General features: G+C 40.3%; 2 protein-coding genes across 14 annotated transcripts in view; both read right to left on the bottom strand.

Annotated features, from left to right (window-relative positions):
* The window catches only part of LOC100118435 (KH domain-containing, RNA-binding, signal transduction-associated protein 2), a 102,079-nt gene extending 93,343 nt beyond the window's left edge, over positions 1-8,736 (bottom strand). For 5 of the 12 annotated variants that reach the window (XR_004226422.2, XM_016990439.3, XM_016990440.3 and 2 more), the window contains exon 1: positions 8,167-8,720. Coding sequence is in view for 11 of the 12 variants with exons in the window: in XM_016990439.3 (XP_016845928.1) it covers positions 8,167-8,344 (178 nt within the window). In the remaining variant the exon portion in view is untranslated. Of the gene's footprint in view, positions 1-8,166 lie in introns of all 12 variants that reach the window. The other 7 variants (XM_032596122.1, XM_032596125.1, XM_032596124.1 and 4 more) reach the window with 5 other exon arrangements.
* A 7,928-nt stretch (positions 8,737-16,664) lies between these two features.
* On the bottom strand, positions 16,665-18,795 carry LOC103316021 (cell wall protein RTB1-like). Of its 2 annotated transcripts, XM_031920848.1 has the most exons (3): positions 18,653-18,795; positions 18,021-18,552; positions 16,665-17,911 (listed from the first exon to the last, which is right to left on the bottom strand). In XM_031920848.1, the coding sequence occupies exons 2-3, from the start codon at positions 18,531-18,533 to the stop codon at positions 17,843-17,845; spliced, it is 582 nt and encodes a 193-aa protein (XP_031776708.1). In that variant the 5' UTR covers positions 18,534-18,552; positions 18,653-18,795; the 3' UTR covers positions 16,665-17,842. The 2 variants fall into 2 exon arrangements, with proteins under 2 accessions (XP_031776708.1, XP_008205726.1); XM_008207504.3 differs by having other exon boundaries at positions 16,665-18,552.
* Between the last annotated feature and the right edge of the window lie 478 nt (positions 18,796-19,273).

Raw genomic sequence — 19,273 nt, 5'->3', positions numbered from 1 at the left:
GCGGATATCGTATAGTAAACAAATTTCTTCCCCTGTGGCAAAATTAGTAGCGACAGACACGCGAAGTTTCACGAAACTCTTTTGCTGAGATATGTAGGCGATCTCGTGAATTTTTTTTCAAATTATGCTCCTTTTAGTATTACGCGAATGTGAGCCATCTACAACAAATGCTAGTAGCTTCAATAAGAAATAAGTATCGAAGAAGTGTTGCATAATAAGAAATAAGTACACTGAGAAAGACGATACAATAAAAAAAAAAAATAACTTGAATAGAAATTACTTTAATCTTTAGTAATGGCGGGACATACTTGCTTTATGAGATATTTTCTTATAAGTTTATTTTTTTTTTAAATCCTCGTTCATAAAAAATGTTAGACGTGTATTAAAAATTGTTATACGTACATTAAAAATTGCCACATTATATAGTAAAAATTATTTTAAGAATTCCTCCGTGTCAGAATTTGAGGTTATGTATCTTTACGAAAGCTAGTTTATGCAGTAATTACCCTGGTAGAAATCGATAAAAGTTTAAAGCTACAACATACCACGTATTACTAGAGATGGGCGAAAAATAGGTCCATTTTTCGACCAGCGATGAAACGCTTTTTCGGACATTTTTTACGCATTTATTGGAGTAAGAATAGAGTCATACCGTATTACAAGGAATTTTCAAGCTTGTAAAAATAGATTTCATTGTCTAAAGAAAAGCACAGGTGATAGCTAGTTGATGGCTACGAAAGTACTACGCAAAATAAGTCGGGTCAAAAAAGTGAAAAAATAAGAAAATCACGAATATCTTCGTATGTCGTGCTTGTATAACTCTAATTGACTATTAATTGTGTAAACTGTTTGGAAATCGATTAAAATCCGTAAGCCTCTTTGAAATTAGTGTACGACACAAGGAATAATATCAATACGAAAGATTTAAGGTTATGTTCATTCCAACAAATACTCAAGAAATGGGAGAAAAAGCGTTTCATCACAAGCTATGACTAGGCTATTTCTCATAGCCATTTCATAGTTTACAGCCCATTTTAAATTTTCGAACTTCTACCAGGGTAGAGTTCAAAATCTATTATCTTGCGTTTATCTGATATTATCAAGTGATAATGTATTATTTGCTGGTATTATTTATTGATTTCCGTGAAATTATGTGTGTAAATGGTCAGCGCACTCAACTTCCATGCCAGAGGTCCAGGTTCGGTTCCCGTAGCCACAAAAAAATTTGTTACTTAATTACTTAATTTCTTCCACTCTATAATATTAAATAAAATAATAATATCCGATAAGCGTGTAAAATGGATAAACCAAGAATAAAATTAAATTTTTGAAAATTTCATCTCAGCATAAAAATTACTATATAATATAGTAATTTTTCCTACAAAAGTAGTAAATTTTAATATATAGTTTTCTCAGTGTAGTAATTTTTATAACATTGCAAGTATGTCCCGCTATCACTTAAGATTATAGCAATTTTTATTCAAGTTATTTTAATTTGTATTATATAATTTTTCTCAGTGTATCAAATGTGTTTGCATTTTATCTGTAATTTTTCAATATTCGAAAAACCACGCGACACGAAGCGCAGCTACATGTTATCGAAATCCAAGCCTTAGAGTTCGCGATTACAAGCAATCCCCAAAAAATTAACCCCTTTTTTAATTAAACTGCTTGTCGTCACTAGACGAAGAGAAAAGGCTATTGGCGGATTTAATTCGTTGGTCCTCGTGTGCGATTGGTACGGCTGCACAAGACGGGCCATTGTCAGTAGAGAGCGAGAGAGGGGTGGCGACAAAGAGAGAACGAGCAAGCAGCAGTAGCCGGAAAGCCAAAGCGAGAGAGAGAGAGAGAGAGAGAGACGAGCAAAGTAATCAAGGATTTTCGTACACGAAACGGGAACAGAGGCGGAGGGAATCTCAAGCCTCCAAAGCGATGCTGCAGCAGTGCGAGCGTCAGTGAGAAAGGAGCCCGAGTGTGCGTGTCATTTATTAATTACCTCACGGATCTGTTAAAGTTTCATTGCAGTAGCCTCGTTAAAGAAGTGCTTTCGACGTGTACAAACACATGCACACACGTGCGCGTCTGTGCGATAGACTACTGCTGTCAGTCCTGATGTATATAGTGGCGGTTCGAACTTCTCGGTGAAAAAAATGCCAGGGCTGTTTGGAAAAGTTGCGGGCCGCTGAATCGAGTATAAGGCGTGTATACCGGGTTGCAGTATTCTCGTGGAAAAATCGGGACAACAGGCTAGAGGGAGAGCGTGACTGCGAAAAAGTAGAAGTTCACGCAGAAATAATCTCTCTCTCCCTCGGTGATGTTGAAGTACGATTTAAAGTTTGACAACTTTGTTAACATTTTTTTCCACGTGCCATTTTTGCCGTGTATAATTTCCTATCGGTTCATCGTGAATTCAATTTTGTTGCTTATTCCTTTTTTCTGCCTTTCATTACACAGGATATTTATTATTTACTAAATTTATTATTTATAATTCTTCGTCGAGTTGAAGACTTACGTAAAATTTAATAACACGGAATGAGCGACACTTATCTAGACAGCTTTTGTATCGCCCAAGAGCATTAAATCTGCCATAATTTGGATCTTTGACAATGCGAATTAGGTTTTGATTAGATTATTTATATTTTTACTTATAAAGTGTAGTAGTCGAGTTCAGGATTACAAATAGATAAAAGAACGCATACATTTTTACTTAAAAAAATTTTAAAACACTTTTCATATTATAAGTAGTTTTTGAATCATGGCACTCTAAAACTCTAGCATCAGATTCAACTATAATTTAGGATGTGATGCGACAGGCCGTCTAGAGAATTCGCCTAGATGAAAGCAGTCATTAAATTTTATGTAAATCTTTAGTCTGTCGAAAAGTAGAGGAGACATCCAAAACTCTTCGTTAAAATGGGCCAAATAAGTAACATGAATTCAATACTTAAATATTCGTCCACTACAGATGTTAAAATGCAGTAATAAGTTTTCAAAATATTTTATCAAATGTTTATACAGAACGAAATAGGATGGTTCGTTATGCAAATAAAACTTCCCACGCTTCTGCCGCAGGATGCGCCCAAAAAAATGATCACACCGCAAGTCAGGTTGAAATAAAAAAAAACGAGAAAGGTAATTTGCGAAATCCATTAACTTGTGGTCTCTTTGAAAGACTCTCACCTTTTTCTTTAGCTTTTCGGGCGCCAGGAGGGACCAGAATCTTTTTTAACCCTGTTTTTATTTGCCACTGCTGCTGCTCGCCTAAATATGTTCATGTCTTTTTGCTAAACTTTACTTTTACTCTCCCCGTTTCTGTCATGCTGAAATCTCTTCACTTTGCTTGGCTATATATGTATATTCTGTACATCCCTGTCTGACCACCCGTTTATTTTCTGTTTCGCTGGATGAACAAAATAGTGCATTCGTCTTTGAAGTTGCTGGAATTTCAAGCTCCCGCTGTGCAGCCTTGCGAAGTCGAGCATATCTCTCTCTCTCTCTCTCTCTCTCTCTCTCTCTCTCTCTCTCTCTCTCTATCTCTCTCTCTCTCTCTCTCTCTCTCTCTCTCTCTCTCTCTCTCTCTCTCTCTCTCTCTCTCTCTCTCTCTCTCTCTTATAAAGTGAAATATAAAACTAAAAAAGAATTCGGTGTTATAACGAATCATTACCACTGATAACTGCGAATAGATAAACGTGAAAAGTTTAAAAATTGAGATAAATGTTGTAAGAATGTTTGAATCATGTGTATCACATATACTGATATACATGTGTATATATTATGTATGGATGTGTGTGTAAGGCTATTATATAAGCGCCAGTCAGTATGATAGTTAGTTAGTCGTCGATCGCATCTGACTAGCGTTAGTCGCAATATTAAAAGGAGTATCTGTAATTAGTGTGTGCTTATTATTCTCTCCCTTTTTACCTTACATCCTCGGGTCTCTGCTGCTACAGGTTATGGGCCCAGGGTCCCATACGGCATAAAAAGTTGAGTTAAAGGGCGTACCGTACTAGAGCTAAAACCGTTAGTGGAAGAACCGAAAAGAGAAGCATCCGGAGCACAGGTGCGACGATAAGATGGCAGCGACAAGAGGCAAGCATTTAGCCATGATGCAAAACATCGAGCGGCTATCCGGACCCGACGATTATCATGATTGGACGGTGCTCATGAAGGCCTATCTGGAGCACGAAGACCTCTTCGACACCATAGTGGCCCCTGCTGGAGGTGAAATCAGCACCGACGCCACGAAGAAACGACTCGCGAAAACCAAGCTCATCCTGTCAGTAGACCGCGTAGTACTCACTCAGTCAGATTGAAAACCTGGATTGTCCGAAAGCAATTTGGGTAACGCTCCAAACAACTTACGCCAGTAAAAGTTTATACCGTAAAACGAGTCTAATTATTGAATTTACCAAAATCCGCCTGGAGGATTGCAGCTCCACCGAACAATATATCGACAAAATAACCACTCTTCACCAAAAGTTGAAAGATATCGGGAAAAATTTAGGAGATGACTTTGCCGCATGCATGATGCTCGCCGGACTTCCACCGGAGTACGAACCTATGAGGATGGCGCTCGAAAGTTTACCTGAATCCGAGATTAACACGCAGAATATTAAAGCTAAAATTCTCCTCAAAGTAAAATGGGATAACGCCGGAATCAAAACAGACGAGGTAGGATTATACAGTTCGAATAGTCATAAACGTGTGTACTCACAAGGCTCGAGACACAACACGGGAAACTTTCGCGGAAGATCGTATTCAAATGTACCTTGTTACCGGTGTAATAAACGCGGGCACATTTCTACACGATGTACACTGCCAGATACGCGATCACAAAACCGGCACCAAGCTAATCAAGTGAGCTATAACAATGACGATGATAACAGCAACGAGGAAGAGGACCAAGTCGCGGCTGTCGCCTTCGTCGGACTTAGCGCTAAATACGAAGCAAGTCAGGACGATTGAATAATCGGCCCCGGCGCATCTCGTCATATGTGCAACGATCGCAGTTGCTTCGTGCAAATGCGAAAATCTTTTTTGGCATATGTCACCGTAGCGAATCGAGAAAAAATCTATGTGAAGGGAGAAGGCGATATAATAATACAATTAAGAGACGGCATAAAGATAAGGTTACTCAACGTTCTGTTCGTCCCCGACATAGCCGCAAATCTTATTTCAGTCAGCGAAATAAACAACCGAGGATACAGCACGAATTTCTCGTCATCCGACTGTGAGATAAGAGACCCAAACAGAAATCCAGTTTTGTATGCCAAGATGAAAAACGGAGTTTACAAGGTGCATTGCGCCCCGAAATCTCGAACAGAGAAAGTAGAGAGAGAGAGAGCAAAACACAGAGGGGTAACTTTGACAAACAAAACGTAGCACTAGCGACTCCAGCTCAACCACAAACCATCAATCTATGACACAGGCGATTAGCACACTTGAATTATAATTCGATTAGCCAACTCAGCAAAGAATCGGCCACTGGAATAACGGTCAAGTCTACCCAATGATCATCGGCTATGCTACTCGAAGAACGGAAACCACTGGCTACAGGGCTATTGTGACGCTACTTGGGCGTGTGTTTTGTCAGATGGCAGATCTGTTACAGGCTACGTATTCATTTTACAGGGCGGTGCTGTCAGCTGGCACTCGAGAAAGCAGCCGACAGTTGCAACATCAAGCACAGTCGCAGAGTACCAAGCTCTGTCATCTATCACGATAGAGGCCCTTTGGCTGAGAGGCCTAGCAATGGAATTGCGATTACAAGGTAACGAGCCAACCAAATTGTTGTGCGACAACAAAGGAGCTGTGGATCTGGGGAGAAACGCCAACTTCTCCAAAGCAACCAAGCACGTATGTGTGAAACATCATTTTATCAAGGACAGTGTCGACAACAAGACGATGATCATAGATCACATTCCAACCCAGGACATGGTGGCCGACCCGCTCACCAAGCCAGTGTTAGCTTCCAAGTTACACAAGTTTTTATCAAGTGTCAGACTGAAATTGTGAAGAAAGTGTTTTAGTTTTATTAATGACTTTATACCCATTACATTTTTATCTATTATTTTTATATGTATTATAATGTTGATGAACTCCTTTAAAAATGGTAACAAGAAAGTCTATACAGCATACGTAATATAAATATTAAGAGACTGTAAATAATTTAAATAGAGATACATGTGTATATGATTCTTTTATATGTCCTGCGTTAGCATTAAAAAAATGTATAATATGTTTTTATCCATCTGTTATAAATCACAATGTATTCAAACAAGGAGGCGTGTTGTAAGAATGTTTGAATACATGTGTATCACATATACTGATATACATGTGTGTATATATTATGTATGGATGTGTGTGTAAGGCTATTATATAAGCGCCAGTCAGTATGATAGTTAGTTAGTCGTTGATCGCACCTGACTAGCGTTAGTCGCAATATTAAAAGGAGTATCTGTAATTAGTGTGTGCTTATTGGTGAAACTTGATTTGAACATAGAATTCTTCATTGGGATTCGATCCAAATTTGACAATCAGTTATACTATCTATTAAAAATTATTTGCAATTAATGATGAATAAACTCGTAATTGAAAAAAATTTTAATATATAATCATATTTGATAGCTTTGAATAATAAAAGCAATAGGAAGGCAGTTCATATATTTGAACATAAAATATTTATGTTTTAATATTGAATGACAGTTCAAACAGACGACGCGTACAATGAATATATTGCAATCAAGCAACAGCCAATCAGAATACTCATTTTAATTTACAAAACAAAAACTTTACGCTTTTCCAATTACTCGAATAAATGTACGAAATCCGTTGAAAATACGGCAGCAATCAATCGAATATTAAAATATTGATCGGCGCACTAGAGAGTAACAGCTTGATTTTCTCCGAGAGGCAATTTATCCGCGCCTGCAACATCCGGCAGAGAAGAGATAAAATAAACAAAGCGCGTCTCCATGGCGTGAATTGCATCGTATCGAGAATACTGGTCTTGGGAAAGTGAAAATTAGATTTCAACAGAAGCAATTGGATCAGTAAAAAGTAGAATCCTAAACTTTGTATATATATTTAACAATTCTTTTTAATTAATAAGATATTGAAGGAAAATTCATTTTTTTATTTTGCCTAAAGACTATGAATTAGAAACCGTTATTTGATTATCTTCATATCAGTACGAAATAAGATATTCTTTAGAAGATTTAGAAAAAAGTTTCAAGATAAATTTGATTATAATGATAGTATTAACAAAGTTAAAGCACATTAAGGCATTGTAAAGTCCTTTGAAATTGTTATTAGTTATGTGAATTGACTTTTCATTCAGAGACGTATGAGAATATAAATATGTTTTAGTGCTTATACAATGTATAGATCTATATGCACGAAGGAAAACTATTCTACAGTATGGTAATACATGAAATTGAAATTGTACGTATTGAAAATTATGCATAGCCATACATATTCAAATTATTAGAATATCATTTGACGATGAATATAAAGCATACGATTCAAGTTTTGAACTTGGTTACCAGATGATTCAAGAAACATAGAGCGATAACCTATAAATAACCACGTTAACCCTTCTGGCTTGTGAAAGAATATCAACTACTAGAATAAGATAAATGATTGATCGAATGGGGTGTTAAAAACATGGAACTGAGATACATAGCCGTATTCTTTGCAAACTGGCTCTATCTCTGTATTCGTCAATTTATGGAATAATTGTTTTAACTTCTCAATCTTATTTGCAACAATGAATTCGAGTTTCTTTCTATCAAATAATAAAAAAAGAATTTTCTAACAGCAAAGAGCTTTTGCATGATCTTTGAGACGCACAGAGTGAAACATGGCAAGATGAAAGAGGTATATAGAACGATCGAACAGCAGCGAATGTTTACACGCTCGTAGGTAGCACCATGTCAATCCTCACTCCGAAATTCCAGTGATCGCCGCAGCGGATACGGGGACGTCGACTGCGCAGGCAAATAATTCACGCGACAAGCGACGCACCTAACCTAACCTCCAAACGCCGCCGGTAATACATACGCGCTAGAATTCTCCGATAAAACTGATCACGCCGCCATCGAACAAACAAAAAAAAGGCTGCTTAAAAGCAGGGCCATAAATAAAAAAATAGGAAAAACATCCTACCTTGATCGAGAAGTCGAGCGGCGTTGGGAGCCTTCTGGGTATCGAGTTCATGCTTCTCCTGCATGAGTTCCCGGACATACTCGTTGGCCTTCTCCGACTGGATCTTGTCCTCCTCCTTCTCGGCAGCGGATCTCCTGTCCTCCTGCATGTTCATGCCGTTGTTCGACCTGTCCGCCATTTCCCCACGTTATAGAGATTTTATAATAGCTAAACCGCACGCACCGTCTGCTCTTTATCGCGTCGGGGCTGTTTTTTTTTTTTCGTTTGTCTATGAATGCCTACTTACGCTACTCCGCACACAACTACGACTCGCTTTCTCTATCTCTCTCTCACTGTCCGGAGAGAGATAAAAAAACAACAAACGAGCACGACTTCGCTCCTGCTTTCGGACGATGCTCCGGCTACGCTACTGCTCTCGGGGGCAACTTCGATCAATGATGTGCGGGGTATGGAGTGCAGAAAGAGGGCCCAGGTGAGAGAGCGAAGAGTAGACGCGACCACGAGACTGAGACGGGGAGCGTAAATGGCCGCCGGACTGACGCGCGCGCAAAATCGTCTGTCTCTGCCGGACTGCTGGGCGATCAAGAGAGACAGCTATAGAGCGGCTGCGCGCGCAACATCAGCTGGCAGCTGATCCGGTGAAGTTGCGCCCAGGCGATCCGCGGCGGCGTGCGTATATGTGTTGTGCGGAGATGTCGTACTACACCCGTGCAATCGAGGAAAAAGTGTGCGAGGATAATGAAAAAAAATATTTCACGTTTTCAATCTACGCATCAGACCACATCCCGTACGCGCAATACGCATTACTTTTCGCGGCATTGTTATACAAAAAAAGTCGACAGATAAAATTGATAAAAACTTTTACGGGCATGCATACAGCCCACAAATGATTCACGCAAAATAACGGAGAAAAGTATGGATAACAATCGCGAAAATAGTTTTTTTTTCATCCATCAAGCCGAAATAACAAGACACGGACAGAGAAACGGAGGATAAACTGGTCGGCGGTATTTTTGCAATTGCATTATCCGGCTATACCGGCGCGGCACGTACCTATCCGCTTGGGGAAACACGAGAAAGAGAGAGAGAGAGAGAGAGAGAGAGAGAGAGAGAGAGAGAGAGAGAGAGAGAACAGTGCCGGCGAGCTAAGAAAAGCCGGAGGCGGCAAGTGACTCGGGAAATAGAAAAGTAATTTTTACCCTTTCTTAATAATGCAGAAAGTGAGCACTCGCCGGAGGCAGGGCCGTTCCTAAGAATACTTATACGAACCGATTTCGGGAACGAGGATGGCAATATGTCGATTTTTCTTTCGCTGCAACTCGTACTATCTGCTTGGATTATTGTCATAATTCGAAGTCCCTTTTGCTATGAACATTTTAACGTTTTAAACAAATTTTTAAAAGCCCAATTCTTTCATTGTACGCAGCTTCATAAGAAGCAGAACGAAGTGCAGAGGACGCTTAGCCAGAAATGAGCACAATAATTTCCGAGTTTTTTCCAACTTTTCAAGCTCTCTTTCTCCCCAGCCATTAACGCCGCCACTATACCCTTTTCTCTCAGCCGACTGCATTATTTCGCAGTTTGTTTCCTCGGGTGAGCTCACCTGTTTACGTGCCGCGCGCAGCTTTCTCTCGCCTATACTCCAAGAGCTATTAAAAATTCAGGGATCGACGTGTTCCGCCGACCGACAATGCGGAATCGCGCTGGAATAAGATTATGGATGCTACCGCTGCGCAGTCTCCGCATCGACTCGCAATCCTGCCACCAATATAGTATCGTACGTACAGGGCGGTTCTAAGGTGTAATCGTATGCAGACGAGACTATTATTATAGATATTTATCGCTATTATAGTCGCGTTATTTAGTCATCGAAAACTCACAGGTAAATATTTTTGAAAAATACCAGAGGATTAGGAAGTCTATTTCAGCTGTCACGCGGCGATATTCGGTCGTCCTTAAAAATGACATTTTTCGTTTCGACTATATGCTATAACTGTTGTCCCGGGCAAATAGAACGTTCGCGCATGCAAATATATAGGAGTAATGAAATTGTCCAGCGCAGCCTCTGTATGTGCGTGTATATTTATAGAAAACACGGAATGAAAGTTTTTGCTGGATTCAGCGATGCAGCTCAGCGACAAAATCAATCGCATTTCCCGGCTCAAACTCTCTCAACGGCGCGCACTCAAAGCTTAACCGCACAAACTTTTACCAAATCGAAGTACGGCGATAAAAAATTCAGCGGCAAATAAAAGGCTCCGGCGAAGGGTAAGAGGAAAAAAGCAGCGAGAGTTGACGAAAAGCTCTACTCCCCCGCGCATTTGAATTCCACCATTAAATTCGGCACTAAAAGGGACTTTGACGACCTGGTTGGGCAAAAAAAACAGTAACCAACTCGGTAAATCCGCGTTAACCGCTAACTCCGATGATACTTTGACCGGTTTGTTTAAATATAAGTTGTTGACGATTTTCCCGTGAATATTCGTGACGTTGTTGTAAATTGAATGTCATTTGTTTTTCTCCAGCTCTCCCCTTCGCAGTGCAGAGTAATTGAAACATAACTGAGTCAAGTCGCACAAAAAATTAACGAGATATTTCTCGTGCAAATATTATAAAAAATCATTTTAAATTATACATCGTAATTTATTTTTAAAAAAGTTGAAAAATTTCGCACGTTTATAGTTTTATTATACACCACACTGCTATAATTAATGCCTGCAAAGTATACCTACGTAAAACTTTGAGTTTTATAATTATTTCCTTCTTGAAGTTGAATATATATAATAATTGTTAAATTTAAAATACGCTTCACAATATCTGTTGGTGACATCATTAGATTTAATTGTTAACCATGTAATCAAATCTATTATTAATAGAAAATTGTTTCTCTAGAAAATACTTTTTTCGTGTACACGCTCACGTTCAAAATGCTTTGCAACCAAAGCTCATCGTCCCTATGTATAGGATCAAAAAGTATCTGATATAAAAGCGAAATTTAAAATAACGAGCACCCACTGTAAAGTCTGATTGATTGGCTGTAACGTCATACATGATCATAAAAGTACGATATAATATAACAAAAAATTAATCAGTACAAAAAAGCTGCACTAATCCTCAAAGCAAATATCTTATAACACAGAGAGCTAGTAAAATCATGCCAAAGCGAAAAACGTTAAACTCTCTTCGGTGCGGCGCGTAACTTTTTCCTCGACTCTACAGCAGCAGCAATCCCCTACAAGTTCCGGAGCTTTTTCTACGTGTTAACGTCCAGCTCGCGCCGGGGTAAGCACTTCCGTTTTCTTGTCCCGAGCGCAGCGATATCCCTCTCTCTCTCTCTCTCTTTGAATCTTCTGTGCGCAGCCTGGGGGTCGTGCTTGACTCCAAACTAACCTGGAAAGAACACGTAACACAAATGTGTAGGCGTGCTCACTCTCTTATGTATAGGCTATACTTTTTCAGGAAAAGCACGAACCTCGGTCTGCGTAAACACCTCGTCCAGGCCCTACTATTCCCGATCATAGACTACTGCTCACTGGTTTACTGCAACTTGACACAAGAACTCGACATTAAACTACTAAGACTGGTTAACACAGGTATACGTTACATCTATGGTCTTAAGAGGGGCGAGCACATCTCGCCTTACAGGCGCGAGCTGCAATGGCTCACCACTGCCGGACGTAGGAAGTACTTTGCGGCCTGCTTCTTGCGAAAGCTCTTTAACAATGCTAAACCATCTTATTTAATTGCCTACTTTGACTTCCACGTCGCACTCCGTCCTGTGAGGGGTGAAGCGATACCGCTAGACATACCTCCTTTCTCGTCGGAGGCGCTGAGGAATTCATTTCACATATTCGCCGCATACGTTTGGAATTCATTACCCTCACGATTACGAGACATCATACCCATCAATCATTTCAAAAGCGAGGCTAAAAAATACTTTTTTAGCCTTGAAAATTCGTAATTCGTAATCATCCTCATAGCAGACCAAGCACTTACCTCTCATACAGTCTCATACATCACCATCATTAAACAAAACTACAAACACACACACACACACACACACACACACACACACACATAAACACACACCTACACACATATCCTCAATCCAATTAAACTTTAAATTATGTATCGATATATACAAGTATTGTACAACACATTGTACAGCAAATAAATCTAATCTAATCTAATCTAATCTCTCTCTCTCACTCTTATACTCTCACTCGCTTGTCTATAGTCACCGGCAAGAACGTAAATTAGCGAGGAATTGGCCGGGGCGTCGCGACGAAGGGGCGGAGGCGACATCGCGAACTCGCGCTGATTCGATTATACGCGCAGACCGGAGCTCTATATACGGCCAAGTCCAAACGCATTGCCCTCCGGTGTCGATCCTATGCCGCTGCCGATGCTGCTTGTAAACATGTTGTTTTGCATGCCAAAGTCGGTAAACAAACTGACCGCTACTGTGTAAGGTGGTTCTCTGTCGATTTTTTCATTCAACTAATTTTTTATAAGAGCGATTATAATTATTATGATATCGTGTATTATATGAGAATGTATAACCCCTTAGAAATTCGCAATAAAAATAATAACGAGCAGTTTCCAGGAAGATAACAATGTAACGCGACGACGATAGTCAAGCTCGCGGGCGTCCGGATCTTCGACATCTGCGCGCGGCCTTCGCTCGCGGCCTTTTTTTTGCATCGAAATATTTTCTAAAGCGGAATATCGTCTTGCTTCATTATTTTTAAATACGCGAGCAACGTCCGTCTTCTATTGGACGAAATGTTGCACAACGAGCCTTTTCCCAGACCGTATACATATGCGTTTATAAGCTCCTGAGCTAGTTATACGGAAATGAAGCGCGAGCGACGCAGTTATGATGGACGCGATGGGATCTATAGCAAGCATTTTATCTCCGGCGTCCTTTATAATCCGATATTTATTGGGTGTGATCATCTTTTTCATATATAATGCTGTGTAAAATCGATCATTTCATACAGAGTATGTTGTTCAAGGTATTTTTTACTACGAATGACTCTATTATGATTCCAGAACGTAAAAAAACCTATCCAGCGCAAATAAATTTTCAGATGAAATATCTATATTTGATTATGCTATGTATACAACTCGAACCCACCATTGGTAAAGTTCGATTCGCTCCTCTGTGTATTTTCAAATAATAAAAATCGCACGAGGCAAATTCAAACGAATATCAATCGATTATCCAGCCGCAAGCTAGCTCGTCGGCCAGCAAAGCTCAGCGGAAAATCCACGCATGCATACGCAAAGCAGATTCAGCGTACTATCTATATGTACTCGAGAAGAAAATGTAAATCCTCTGTAAACAAAACACCGTACCCACGCGCAGATTTCCAATTTATCGCGCGCACATTCCCTTATTCTATATAGCAATAACTCCCGAGTCTATCCAATAATAAAACTCGTCGCGGGTCCGGATAACGCGTACACGCGCACGTATATGCGAGGGTTAAAAAGTATTTTAGAGAAGAGGAAAATGAAAGGGGCATCACTCGTGCAAAAGCGCGTTTACAAAAGTCCGGAGAAAGGAAGCCGAGGACAAAATAATGGCCTCGTCACTATAGTGGAGCGCGCAGCCGAGGAAAACGAATATCAGACGCGAATACAATGAAGCCTGGCTAGACCGGTTGCAGTGTAATAATGCGTCGGCGTCGTCTATACGCGCCCCTGTGCGGAAAACTGCCTGTAACGCTTTTGAAGGAACTGAGCAAGGGGAGAGGCGAAAGCGATCTCTTTAAATGCCGGGCTTATGTAGTTCATTATGCTGCGAAGTTGTATAGGTGTACCTATACGGTTTCGAGGGAGATGCTGCGTGTCGACGAACTGATTTGAAAGGCCCTTGGTAATTGTGCAATTGGTGTCTTTTATGCCGATCGTGAATAAGGATTGCGTAATATCGATGGGGGTATCTGAACTGGCAGGAGGTTTCCTTGCAAATAACATTTGAATTAATAAATTATATTGATTAGTTCCTACGGATGCGGTGAATATTGTCTGCTTTTGCGGCGAAAGGTGAAACAGCAAAATTAAGCTGGAAATTAAAATTCATCAGCGGTGATTTGACAGAAAGCTCAGCGCGTATAATGATACTTGACGTCGACTCAGTGACGGGGAGGCAGTATATCACAAACACACACACACACACACACACACACACACACGCATATATATATATATATATATATATATATATATATATATATATATATATATATATATATATATATATATATATATAAAACACCTACTGCCGTTGTTTGTTGCGAGGAATAAACTTTCGATGAAATGTTGAATCTATACTTTTCGAACACTAAAAAATGCGTTCTATGATGGAACAGGCGGCTTGTAATAAAAAATGCTAGAAGCATAATAACGAGCGTAACTCGTACGTTAAAATCGTTGATGCCAGGTCTATCCGGCCATGAAAAATACATGAAGATAAATGAAGGAAACTCCATTGTATGTAAACTAGACACAACAATGTTGAAAAGTTCATGATCCTCTTGCATGATCTCACTGAAATTGGAAAGGGTAAAGTTTGCTCAGGCGCCGGTGCATCGAGTTTAGTCAAATCAACTTTTCTGATTTGACTATAACTTTTAATTTGTCGACTGAAAGTGTAGGTATGACCTGTTTCATTGTATATATTATATACTTTTCATAAAAATAACTTGGATCTAATTTATAAGTTTACTGTTATATCGGTGTAAATTTATCTTAAATCTTAGGTTTATAAACTTATCAACGCTTCTGATGAGACTTTTCCACAGCGATCGGCGGCTGCCGGTGGCCTTGTATTCTGTGTTTACATACACTGATTCTAAATTTATCCCTGTAATACGAAGTATACCCGAGTGTGAGTCATTATTTATACCTTTTCCACGAATAGTCACTCGCAGATACCATCGCTGGGATCAATAACAGCATTGTGTTATATAGCTAAGTCCGACCAACGTACACGGAATCTTTCCTCTGACCAACGCCTCGAAGGAAAATCTGGAAATCCCTGATTAAAAATCACCCCCGCAGAGCAACAAAAAAAGCGAAGCCGTAAAAATCCTCTCTTTTCCCGCGTGCACGTCCTCTCTCCAGGCTATTTACCCCAATGCACTTGATTTACGAGACCCGCGTCATGCAAGACTCGTCTGGCCCAGCTCTCGCCAGCACTGTCGCGCGCGTCGTAAAGCTCTCGCGCGGAGATTCGGATTTGCATCGTAAAAACAAAAGGCCAGGAGACGCGCTCAAGCACAGCACTAAGAGTCTCGTGACTCTCTCTCTCTCTCGCGCGCGCGCGCGCTTATAGCCGCAGCGATTTTACGCTTCCAAACTTGAATTGCCGCGCTCGGATAAGTTGTGCGCGCGATCGCGCGCGACTCCTTTCCCTCGGCTCTTCTTTTCCAAGTGCTCCAACTCTCGTTTCGCTTGAAAATTCGAGACACTTACGACGAGGCTGCATGTATATAGATGTACACAGAACTGCGTATCGGCCTTGAGTCGAGACTCGGTGCACCCGGTGCGGATTTAATACCTCAGTCGTCCTGTCGCTGAGCCCCGCGCTCGAGATTCATGAGCTTCGTTTATATATATATGGCTGGAAATAAGCGACGACGAGGCGTCTTGGAAGTATAAGGTTTTTGGGGACTGAGGTGTGAGAAGCTATGTTTATGAGTTGTCTTTGTATACATACTCTCTGTATTCATAAATTTGCGCGCGAATTTATCTTATTTTTCAGATACATAACGAAACATTCATTGAAAAAAAGCGTATTTACAAAAAGACTGTACAAACAAAGAATAACAACTATATTCGGTCGTTGACAAGTTAATCAATTCGTAACAATAAGAGAATTTCCAGCTAATTCATGGCTCGGAACCACAGCCCGCCGAGAACGTGTGAAGTGCAAATTTCCAAATGCAGCCAGGGCTTTCGTTCTACCGAACTTCGCCATTTGTCGCTTTCTGCTCTGTAGGGACTGCTCGATTTGCGGCTATACGTGAAAGAGTACCTTCGCCCATGTTGCTTTAACTTCCTACCCCTCTCCCCCGTGCGTCTATTTTTATTTCCCGCGCTCGCGCTTGCCCTTTTCCTCTTTCATTAATTTTCGACCTTTTTTGCGCCTCGTGCCTCTCTCTATGCAAATGGCTTTCCATTTGTTAAAAAAAGCGCACGCGACACCCCGAAAATTCCACTGGGACAGCTTGTGTTAACGTAATGCAACATTTTATGTATAAACACAATATCCTTTGTAGTATTATGTTCATGCGATTTATTTCAAACGCGTATTAAGATTGGAAAAATAGAAACGAACATTTTCCGGAATGACTCACGAATTATACTTACAAGACGCTTTCCTTTAAACTTCAGTCTCGGTAAAAAAGTATTTACACAAAATGTTCCATTCGTTTGTTTGAGAAGGCAAATCATTAGATGAACTTTGTTAATAAATGAAAAAGCAATTTAAGTGTATAATATGTTCAGTTTATTAAAACTATGGTACAAGCTATACAAGTAAAAATATAGCTTGATTATCAAGTCTAAGTCATTGCACTGTTAAAAAACTGTTTAGTTTATTAAAACTATGTTACGAGCTATAAAAGTAAAAATATAGCTTGATTATCAAGTCCAAGTGGTTGCACTATTAAAAAAATAAGTTTGAAGATCTTGAGCGCATACAGTTTAAAAAATACAGAACCAAATACATGAATTCAATACTAATACTAATAATCTCGACAGCAATTGACCATTTGAATTACCCTTAGCCATCACAATAAATTCTTAGATTCCTCTTGAGTTTTCCACGATGCCAGGGTTTCAAGAACAGAACGTAAGATCGGATAATTTTTTCTTCTTACCATTTTGTAGCTTGGTGAATTAACTACATCTCTTGCATTAGCGTAAATAAATCTCCGAACTTCTTCTTCGAGATACCTAGCGGCATGATTATGACAGATCACAAGAAGATCCAGTGCCTCATCAGCCTTTAAATCATTACAAATAACCTTTTCACACATAACCTTGCAGCCGTAAACACCGTAAAGGTCACTTGCCATCATTAATTTCATTGCGTGTTTTTTCAAATTTTTTACTCGATCAGTATAAATGTAACGCAACAGTTCCTTTAAAACTCCGGTATTGACGTCGCTTATTTTTGTCGAAACTGAGTCGGTATCGCATTTGAACATTAATTTGAAAATCGTACTTCTGGCTGATAATATAGATTTGTGAACTGGAAACTTGTGTTTCCGTGAAATAAGTGTATAGTCACTAAACTTCGGATTAAGATAAAGTTTTTTTATATCTTCAGACAATGCAAATAGACTGTCTTCAGTTATGTTCGTAGTACTGGTAGTCCTTATGTAAGTTCTTATTTGACAAATTATCTTCAACACTCCGTTTGGCAACAGAGTCTCCTTTTCTTGTTCAAGTATGTCTCTTTTCAACCACTTTTCAATCGTATACACTCCCGTTTCCACGTAGTGAAACTTACACTGCATAACATGCGACTTTTCATGTTTGCAGTTTTCGATTTCAAATTGGCACTCAGCTTTGATGTACCTCTTGTATGGATTTCTGCACAGTATCTTCATTGATATATATTCGTCGAATTGCGGATTGGAGCCTCTGGGATATAACTCTAGACTCCACGAGAAGTGTTGTGAGCTGTCCGGGTCTTGGTCTGGAAATACCGTTGATTCAAATTTTTCTGCAATCAATTCGGAACTTTCACTGTAGTTGCCGATCGTCCATGTATAAAGAAAATCAGTTCTGTGTGTTATTATTTGACGCCCGTCTTCCGTAACTGGCTGCCTTACCATTGGCAGTGCGATGATCTGCAGTTCAGGTCTATTGGCACTCGCCGCTATTATTTGCTGCTTGATGATACTCTTTATGCTTGTTTCGCACAAGGTACTCTCAACGCTTGTTTGTGGCTGGGCACTCTCCGTGCTTGTTTGTGGCTGAGCACTCTCCGTGCTTGTTTGTGGCTGGGCACTCCCCGTGTTTGTTTGTGGCTGGGCACTCCCCGTGCTTGTTTGTGGCTGGGCACTCTCCGTGCTTGTTTGTCGCTGGGCACTCGCCGCTATTATTCGCTGCTTGATGATACTCTTTATGCTTGTTTCGCACAAGGTACTCTCAACGCTTGTTTGTGGCTGGGCACTCTCCGTGCTTGTTTGTGGCTGGGCACTCCCCGTGCTTGTTTGTGGCTGGACACTCCCCGTGCTTGTTTGTCGCTGGGCACTCCCCGTGCGTGTTTGTGGCTGGGCACTCCCCGTGCTTGTTTGTGGCTGGGCACTCTCCGTGCTTGTTTGTGGCTGGGCACCCTCCATGATTATTCCTTTGTTGGAACTAAAACATTGCATTACACTTATGATCGATTCTTAAATCTTATTACAGTACATTTCATCGTCTAATGATATCATCCAAAATCTGGATAAACGAAACTTACCGTGTATAACCGATGTGCTCCGCGCGATAGACGCTCGCGCTATAACCGAACAAATTGTCGCGTTGGAAATCAGAGCAGCTCACTTGAAGTAGGAAAGATTCTCAGTATAGAATAACGATACCTCGGGGAGTAGAGGTGTAAACAAACACACGCGACCACTATTGTATACACGATGTGTATTTGAGTCACCGCGCATCGTATATTATCCACGGTTAGACACACGATTTCTTACAATTATATAATACTTCGCGCACTCTGGCAAAAGATAAGCTCTCTCTCTCTTTCGACGAGAGTATAGGCTTTTGAAACTATAATGAAACGCCGAATTTCACTTGAAACTACAAAAGCACGCGTCGGCGTGCGCAAGTTTTTCAGCCTCTTCTCGGTCCTCCCCCCTGAAATCTCAGCTCATATACGCTCTTTCTCTAGTCCCTCTGCTGTGCTAATTCTCCTTTTTTACAGCGCGCAGTACCGGCCTCATTCACCCGCCCTCTGCTCTCACTATTATCCACTCTCTGTATGCTGTACAAGCATTCGATCCCGCGCTGCTCCTACAGTACATTTCGCAACCGAGCTTAATTTTTGTAGCTTCATAAAACATTAATCCTTACCACGAACTAA

Source organism: Nasonia vitripennis, chromosome 1 (genome assembly GCF_009193385.2).
Source record: "Nasonia vitripennis strain AsymCx chromosome 1, Nvit_psr_1.1, whole genome shotgun sequence".
NCBI lineage: Eukaryota > Metazoa > Arthropoda > Insecta > Hymenoptera > Pteromalidae > Nasonia > Nasonia vitripennis.
Note: the sequence above shows the minus strand (reverse complement) of the source record. Positions and strands in the feature narration are given on the sequence as shown.